Genomic DNA, 9,718 nt, shown 5'->3' with positions numbered 1-9,718 from the left:
ATTGTTATACATCTAAGACAATATAGAATGTCCTTATCTTTTAAAGCACTGTAAAAATTACCTATATTATTTTGTGTGTGATCAAGCCACACAATAAAAAATTCATGTATGATAATTCTTTTATTAAAACTAATAAAATATTATATAATTCAATATATTAAATTATATAAATTTAATATTTTTATTTTTTAATATATATTATTTGATATACATTAGAAATTATAATAATACTTTAATATCATATTTTTTACTTTTTTATTAATTTTTTAATCACATTATTTATTTTATTTTAATAAATTATACTAAAAATGTTATTAAAATAAATTAAAAAAACTTATAAAAATTATAAAATATTTATAAACACTTCTAAACACTTTCAGTATTACATCTATTAAAATGCCTTCATAAGTATCTCAATCGGGTCTCCATCTTGGACCAGAAAAACATCTATATTTTATTGTTCATTCAAGACCTCTTCACTAAAAGATTTTTTTTAAAAAAAAAATGCCATGTCAGGGAGTATACCCACAATGAAATATATCAAAACAAGCAAAACTATCAATATCGCCCGAAATTGTTCTAAGAAAAAAAAATGAGATCATTACATTTGAAGGCCAAAAACACGTTATTTAATTTGCCCCCAGACACACTAGGAAAATACAGCACTACTTGCTTATATATGCTTCCAAACTCTAGTTGTTGATTCACTCCATTTCAAGACCCTCCCCCCACACCCCAATCATAGAGCCCAGCCACAAGAACAGCAGTATGAACTAGGACACGAGCAAACTAGTTAGATGGCTTATCGATTAATTAACCTTGTGAGCATAGCTGTTGTTTAGAGCGACTCCAAACAATTAACCTTGTATAGCTTTGACCTTGCCGAGAATGATCCCTTCATTTCCTGCACCCAACCCCGTTGATCAGGTTCAGCAATCAGCATATGGTATCCCAACTATTGACAATATATTCTCTCAAGTGTCTATTATTATTATTTAAATAGTAATATAAATAAATAAATAATAAATATTTTAAAAAATAATAATAGACATTTTAGAGTCACATTGACTCACTTCGTATTCTCAACGTCATTGGCAATAAATAATTGACGTACAAGACCTTCATTAATTTCAGTGCATTGCCTCCATTCGGGAACAACTACTGAGCTAACTTGCGCTCTGCCGCAATGTCATGAAGACGATTATCGTGAACAGTCCCATGCATAAGGAAGCCCTAGTCATCCTAAAGACCTAAACTTTTGATTGTAATGCCATCCCATCCACCTTCCGCCACACTTAACTCGAGCACATCTGAGTGTTAACTTTAATATTTATATAATATATACTCAATGAGTAAATATATTCTCAAATTTTGAAAAAACAACATATGCTAACATGATTATGCTCTCAAGTTTTAAAAAAATTAATTTTTAAAGTTTAATTATAAAATATTTAATACAACACCCACAATCATATTCATAATTTTTTATAAACAGTTTCAAACTTGGTATAAAAATCTTATCCGTTATGGTCTATTTATTTTTAGATATATTTATTGGATGGATTTGGTCCAACTACTATCTTTAAAAGAGACGATACAACAATTTATAAATATTTTTAATGTGTTTATAAACACTTGTCAAGATATTAAAATTTGAAATTTTTATTGAAAAATTATTTATAACTTAAAAATATGTTATAAAGGATATAATCAAATTTAGTTTTAGTAATAAAATTATTAAAAATATTATTTTATGAAGTTTAACATTTATACTGTATTTGGTTGGGCATATTTAGGAGCAAGAAGATAAAAAAAGAGACAATAAGGCAAAAAAGGGGAAAAGTTTGTCGGTTTATGAAGTTTGTTATCTTTATACAAATCAAACATAAAATAAAATAAGATTTTATCTTATTCTTATCCTATGATATATTTATTCAATTATCATATCTTATATTTTTTTACCATACTCTCCAAATAACCCCAAACATAAGGGGAAAGAAAAAACGAAAAGGGGTATTGCCTAACATTTCACCTGTTGTACAACAGCCTTTTTGACATATATCTAATAATAGCATTCAATATCATAAAGTTATTAAATTTGATGATATATTATAATTTTAGATAAAAAATGATCATACATAAAATTCAAATTTATTATATCTTGTTGAATATTGGTGAGAGAAGAAGGAATGATGACCTCATGGACAGCTCTAAGGGAAGGGTGGAGAAATAGATAAATTAAATAATTAGAAAGTCGGTTCTGACCTGCAATCTTAATCTATTCACTTGTAAGTTAAGGATTATAAAAAGAGAAAGCTGAGAACAATAATGGTGGGATTCCATAACTTTAGGTCACTTTCTTGGGCGGTGGCAATGTGGGATGGTGAAAAAAAGAAAATGGCGTAGACAACGACAAAGACAGAGGGTGGCAGTGACGCAGGGTAACGCAACATGATTTCGGGGGTGATAATGCCTCAAACGTGAGACTCCAAAAGGCTACGTTCGTCTTCTTGTGATAAAGAAAAGGATTGCTCTTTCCCTGCCCCAAAGGGCACACCACACCTTTCGGCATTAGTTGCAAATTAATGACCATCTCTGAATAACGTTTCAATTATTTGACCGTTAACGCCATTTATCTTTAACTTTTTAAAATGCACCTTCATGTTTACAACATATTCTTCTTCAGATGTATTTTCCAGTTAAAGAGATGTATAAAAAACTATTTTGAAACTTTAATAATACAACATATACGTATCATGGAACGTAAACGACTCGAAGAACTAATCAGTCTAACTGATGTTAATCACATTCTTTATTTACATTTTTAGTTGTTCAATATAATTTATTTATAAATATAGTATTTCAATCTCACAATTTTTTAGTTATTTTAATTCTTCTTTTATTCTCAATTTTTTTCCTCAGAATTTTCACATATTGGATCAATTGAATTTTCACATTTTTTACTTAAAAAATACAAATCAAAATATTAAATTTTATGAAAGATTTCAAAATTTTATCTTTTAAAATGAAAAATATTGAATGGTTTTATATAATAAATTTATCATAAATCTCCACATATTTAAATGAAAAACAATATTTTAATGATTTTAAATAAATCAATTGATAACACTCGTGTAATTTTGAAGATTAATTATAAAAATTACTCATTTCATATATTATATACACATATTTTCAAATTCAGATATAATTTTAAACAATTAAAAACCATGCATAATTATTTTGGTGTAAGTTGCTGCACTTGTCACGGTGGGGTTTACAAAAGGCATGGGGTATGGCATCGTTATTCTTGCGAATCTCTCTTCTCTCTATCATTGTGTAATCTTAATTTTAGGCTTAATATAACTTTGTAGATTAAATTTATTTTAAAGCTTGACAGCTTACATGAGTGCTTTAAGTTTTTATTCTTTGATTAAATTATAATTCTAAAGCATCGTCTTATAATTTTGTCGCTCTAAAATAACTTATTTCATAAATTGAGTACTCTAGTCCTTCTTCAAGGATTGTTTCTGCTGCATGTTCTTGCTATAAGTAAGGTCTTCTAATCTATTATAGCTTTATTTCTCGTTCTTTTGTCTACTATAAAGCATTTAAATAGTTACTTCAATCTGCCTCAGAAAGAAGCACACTGTTGAGTGCATATCATGAACAAATATTATTGCAAAATTCACTCAATGGAGCACATATATATCGAGGGCATTTAATGTTTTTTTTTTATAATTTTTTTTACAAGAATCTGTCAAAAAAAAATATAAGATCATCAGATAAGTTTTTTTAGAAAACTAAAATAAAAAAGATTTAATATTTTTTATAAATTAAAAAACAACAACTTAGAAAGAAAATCTAAACTTTATGATAAAAACGTTTTTCTTTTAAAAGCTTATCCAAAGACGCCTTTAATGTTAGAAGGTAATAAATAATTAAATTATAGTAACATTTCACGTAAACAAACAGACAAATTAGAATAGTAATGTTTTTAGTACAAGGATTAAAATTGTGTTAAGTGACACAAATCATGTTTATTTCCCTTTTAAAAATAAAATATAATACAAATTATTTTAACAAGTTCTTTTATTCTCATACGTGCGCAAATTATTTTAACAAGAGAAGCTACAAACGGAAACACAAGCCATAATAATGCTTCTTCTTTTTTTTTGTGTGTCTTAGGCCACGTAGTAGTTTGTCTATCTTTTCTTTGGTCCAAAGTCGTTTTATGCTCATGTTTTAGGGTTGGACTTCGCAGCGGGCCTAAGTGTCTGCATAATCGTAAAAAATACAATGTATGGACTCATAGTACCAACAACAGACAAAGAAAGTAGCAGCAACATCATCATAAATGATCACTAACACTCAATTTTGAATGAATGATCCAGCAAGACAGAAACATCCAATGGTAATTCATGAGAGAATCCTAGCTCAAGCTAAAATTTATTGGCACAATTATGTGTACCGTTGAGAGAAAGAAATCACAATTAATCTATATTACCCTTATATTTCTCTCCTTTACGAATAAAATTCTCTCTTGACATTTATTTTTTACTTTTCTATTCAACTAAACAAGCAAAAAGAAATTTTAATATTTTTCTTTATTTATATCCATCCAAATAATACAATTTCTTTCTAATCTTTCTTTCATTTTAATTTATCTATTCCCTGTTTCTTTCAGCATCATAACAAAGTGTTGGTTCCTTGGAATAGCGTCCCAATTCTTTTCAGCCCATAATTAAGATTGAAGCTCCTATTAGCAAGCCAATCCACACTGTTCATAGTGTTCTCACAAAGCCTCTCAAGTCTCTGTGTCTCTAAAGCCATTTGGATATCCGCCACCACAACCTTGTTGCAATAGCTGCATCATTAGCTTCAGTGGGTGGAGCCAGAATTGTTGTAGGCTCGTTTAGCCAATTTTCAGTTGATCACATAATAACAAAGTGGACTTCAATATATAGCTATGCACTGCCATTGGCTCAGTTAAATTTTGCTTCATACATAACGAGCTAGCTTAGTTCAATCGGCTGTTATTATAGTTGCATTATAATGGTACCCTAAACCCTAAATAAGATATTTAGTTATATAGTTCGCAAGTTACATTCAAGGGGAATTCAAGCGACAAATTTCATGTTTAATTGAGTTGAGTTTCAAGCTGATCCACTATTAATCAAGTTGATTGGGATAATAGAACTCTTAACCAATGCAAGAACTTTAACGGGCTCAAGTCATGCATGATGGAACCACTCATTAATTTCCATAATTATACAACATATAATTAAAAAATTTATTGTTCACCTTTTTTGCTTTCCTCCTTGAGTACAAGGTTAATCATAAAAAATTATAGTGAAGAACTTCGCATTTTATTTACATTATTGCTATAGTTTTGGAGATATAATTGCTAATTATGTACATGTATAAGGGGACACCTAAAATTGAATTACGGGCACACAACTTCTATTATGATTTATATCTGTAGGTTGAGAATCATACGACTGTCCCAATGCACATTGGTTAATGACAAAGCAGTAGCTGCAATATGGTTTGAACTTAGCCCTGCCACTTTAATTTGATCTGTCTGAGATCCATGGTTTATATATCTGTCAGGCAGTGTCATGGCTCGCCACTGCATCAAATGAAGAAATTATTTGTCAAATACTATACACAAAGAAGGGACAGAAGGAAATTGTAGAAGGATAGAAAAAAGTCTCACCTTAAGATTACCATCTAGCATACCATTTAATCCTAGAAAATGAGAAACATGAGAACCAAATCCTCCAATTGATCCTTCTTCAACTGTGATAAGAATCTCATGTTCTCTAGCGAGTTGCCTCATCAAATCTCCATCTAGAGGCTTACAAAATCGTGCATCAGCAACAGTTGTTGAAATTCCATGAGCTTCAAGAACCTTAGCTGCTGCGACACAGCTTTGGACCATTGTTCCATAACCAACAAGAGCCACCCTACTTCCCTCCTTTAACACCCTTCCTTTACCCACCTATATTTCAATTGCCAATTAGAAAAATTTAAGCAGCTTTGGAGAAAAAACAATTAAAGTTGGGAAATTTAAAAGGGTGAGTTAGAACTTAGAATAAGCACCTCCAGTGGTGTGCCTTTGTTGTTAGGTGGAAGAATGGAGCCTATACCATTCCCTCTTGGGTACCTAAAGCAACTAGGCCTGTCATCTATGGCTGCAGCTGTGGCAACCATGTTCATCAGTTCAGTCTCATCCGAAGGAGCCATAACCACCATGTTTGGCAAACAAGCCATGAATGTTGTGTCAAAGGCACCACAGTGTGTTGGACCATCAGCACCAACTAGGCCAGCTCTATCTAATGCAAATCTAACTGGAAGCTTTTGAAGGTCCACATCATGTGCTACCTATAGCACATTCACCACCATGTAGCCAAAGTTAATTTCATAGATTAAAAAATAAAAATTTAAAAACTTCATGGATTAATTATCCATAGTTTCATAACTTCTGACCTGATCATAACCTCTTTGTAGAAAGGAAGAGTAAATTGCACAAAAGGGTTTAAAGCCTTCAGCAGCTAGGCCAGCAGCAAAGGTTACAGCATGCTGTTCTGCTATCCCAACATCAAAACATCTTTCGGGGAAGCGCTTCTGAAACAAGTTAAGGCCGGTACCACCTCCCATTGCAGCATGTATGGCAACAATTCTATCATCAACCTCTGCCTCTGCTGTCAAAGACTCTGCAAAGTACTGCGTGTAAGACCGCGTGCTTGTCTTGGATTTCAGCTGCTTCCCAGACTTAGGATCAAATTTAACGACACCTACACAAAACATAACCCATTAAGCCAACTGCATTATATAAATTTTAACGACAAAATTAAGTACCACTTGTGAATTGCAAAAAGGTAGTAAATATACTAATATATGATGTAGTGAGTTACCATGCATCTTGTCAGGTGCAACTTCAGCTGGACGATAGCCTTTTCCTTTCTCAGTGATTACGTGGATGAGTACAGGTCCAAGTGTTGGCATGTCCTTGACATCTTTCAGGATGTGCACAAGGTCTTCCATACCATGGCCATCTACTGGACCAATGTAAAAGAGCCCAAGCTCTTCAAATAAACAAGCACCAGAACCACCTACCATCCCTCTAATGTAGGAATCCAATTTGGCTGCAAATTCATGCGCTTGGCTTCCAATTTGCTTCGTGATGCCCTGTCCATTGCTCACCAAATATTAGTTCAAGTAGAATTACATCTGCATGATATATATTTTTTAATATATATACATTCTGGTAAGCACGTAACAGTGCGGTCATTTTCCCATTGCAACATATACATGGTTCTTTCATTTATTTATTTTGGGTTAAGAGGTGGTCAACACTCAGCATGTTTGGTTTAAAGTTTGCATACCCTAAATCATGATTTGGAAGTCCTAATAGAGTCTCACCTCACTTTAATAAAAATAAATTTTGATGCTGAAAAAGGTTTTGGTGGAAATTTCTCCAGACTATTTTTTTTTTAAATCTTAAATTATACCAGTTTTTTGTTTAATTTAATTTATTTTTAAAATTAATTCTTGTTTTTATTAATTTTAATGCTTTTTAAAAATAAATGATTATATATTGAAGATAGTGAATTGGGCCCGGCCTAGTGTTGTTAGGCCAGGTAATTTTCTTGGCTGCAATCAAATCATATTTGACCAAAGAAAGAAAAAAACTCATGTTACCTTTGCGACCTCACGTAGTTGATGGAACTCAGAACTAGTTTGTAGCCTGGCGAGAGCTCTACTAAGAGCTCCAACGGGTGGAGCTGGGCCATCAATGGTTGCAGTTGGAAGAGAAACTTGTTCATTGTCATTTAAGATTATAATAAGATTTGTATCAAGAAAACCAGCATTGTTCATTGCCTCATATGCTTGTCCACCCGTCATGGCTCCGTCACCGATCACTGAAATCACATGGTTGTCCTTTCCATTCAAGTCTCTTGCAACTGCCATCCCTGAAAGTCACGTGAAAAAAAGTTGACCAATTTGTAGTGCTAAAAGGGCCTACTGTGATTGTAACCATACATTAAGGACTAAGTTCATGGATATCTGACTCATGAGTAATAATTATTGCGGAATGTCGTATTCGTTAAGTATTGTTTATTATTACATTCATGTATAAATAAATTGTACATGTGTAACGACTACGTAACTAAAATTGTGGACGCGTGAAATTTAGTGCGTAGCATTACTGATTTTTTTTATATATATAGAGAGAGAAAGATAAACGTGTAATTAATTAAGATATCAAAGATGCACTAATTATAATAAAAAAAGGTATTATGGATAGTTTATTACCTAAGGCAGCTGAAATACTAGTAGAACTATGACCAACTCCAAAGGCATCATGAACACTCTCATCCCTCTTTGGAAATCCTGCGAGTCCATCAGTCTGTCGAATCGTGTGCATTTTGGATCTTCTTCCAGTTAAAATTTTATGAGCATAGGTCTGGCAATCCACCAAAATTTGTTAGACTTTGAAGTTCAAAATTAAGATTCATAGTAAATACTGATTAATTATTACTGCATATTGTATATATTTTGGGGGAAATTATTGGGTACCTGGTGACCAACGTCCCAAATGATCTTGTCTTGAGGAGTGTTGAATACATGGTGGAGTGCCACAGTTAACTCAGTCACACCTAGGCTTGAACTTAAATGCCCGCCAGTTTTTGACACTGTATAAACAATCTCTTCGCGGAGTTCATCAGCTAGCGTCTCAAGTTCCTGATTTATATAATAATGTTAAAATCAACGTAATCAATCACAAATCTTAAAACAGGACCAAATAAATAGATATGCAGTTAAGTTCTCTACTTGAATGGATAGATTTTTCATGTGGAATGGGTAATTAATTGTGTCCAGTATTGGGGTGGATGGCTTCTCTCCTGAGAAATTTAGAGATCTCCGCAATTGTAGATTTGATTCGTAGAGTTTATTCACCATTGTGCCCTCCACCTTCTCAGAAACACTGTCTCCTCCAGCAGCTCTCACTTGGTTCATCTGAAAAATTACAAACAAATACCAGTAAGTGTATGTTTGGGAAAGATTATTTTTTTTTATAAATCACTTAGTTTTTAAAGGCTCTATAAAAGTAAGTGATTATTTTTGTAAAATAAATAAAACCAAGCATGCATGAAGTGTGTTACCATCCTAGACTCCACTAGTTATTTTAATTTTTTTTCAAATTTTGTTGATGCTAGAATCATACCCTTTGTGGGTTGGTGGCTGATATTTTGGTGATAATGTTTGGCATATTCGGGGAGCAGCAGTACTTGTCTTGAGAATAAAACAGAGGAAGGAAACTAGTCCCAAGAACAAAGGAAGCCATATTAAGGTTGTTTATTGGTAAAATGTGGGAAGAAATCTTGTGTACAGTCTAGAGAGGAGAGAAAAATAGGCACAATACAATGCACTCTTTGGTAGTGTCAGAGTGGTGCGAAGGTGCTGTGACTTCAGGGTTGCCCAAGCTGGGCAATTTATAGAAGAATTGTTCCAAAATTGAAGTTGCACGTGTTTCACGCGCGCAAAACCTTACGTGCAGTTTGCTTATAACATGCACTCGAAATTTTTTTATTTATAATATAAAGTTAATCATCAATATATAATTTAAAATATCAATACAAAATAAATGCCAATGAAGAGAAATAAATAAATAACAAGATAATTAAATTAAACTTAAAATCTTGGTATTCTA

At 32.3% G+C, this 9,718-nt stretch overlaps 1 protein-coding gene across 1 annotated transcript; it reads right to left on the bottom strand.

The window, feature by feature from the left end:
- Nucleotides 1-4,612: 4,612 nt before the first annotated feature.
- Nucleotides 4,613-9,441, bottom strand: LOC113846958 (probable 1-deoxy-D-xylulose-5-phosphate synthase 2, chloroplastic). Its single transcript, XM_027475744.1, has 10 exons — nucleotides 9,233-9,441; nucleotides 8,839-9,024; nucleotides 8,584-8,748; nucleotides 8,320-8,470; nucleotides 7,705-7,976; nucleotides 6,918-7,191; nucleotides 6,490-6,797; nucleotides 6,103-6,384; nucleotides 5,717-6,001; nucleotides 4,613-5,629 (listed from the first exon to the last, which is right to left on the bottom strand). Exons 1-10 carry the CDS (start codon nucleotides 9,350-9,352, stop codon nucleotides 5,471-5,473), a joined length of 2,202 nt encoding a protein of 733 aa, XP_027331545.1. The 5' UTR covers nucleotides 9,353-9,441; the 3' UTR covers nucleotides 4,613-5,470.
- Between the last annotated feature and the right edge of the window lie 277 nt (nucleotides 9,442-9,718).

This window comes from Abrus precatorius, unplaced genomic scaffold, assembly GCF_003935025.1.
Source record: "Abrus precatorius isolate BTA unplaced genomic scaffold, Abrus_2018 Scaffold8, whole genome shotgun sequence".
Taxonomy (NCBI): Eukaryota; Viridiplantae; Streptophyta; class Magnoliopsida; order Fabales; family Fabaceae; genus Abrus; species Abrus precatorius.
This window is presented reverse-complemented; position numbering and strand designations above follow the sequence as displayed.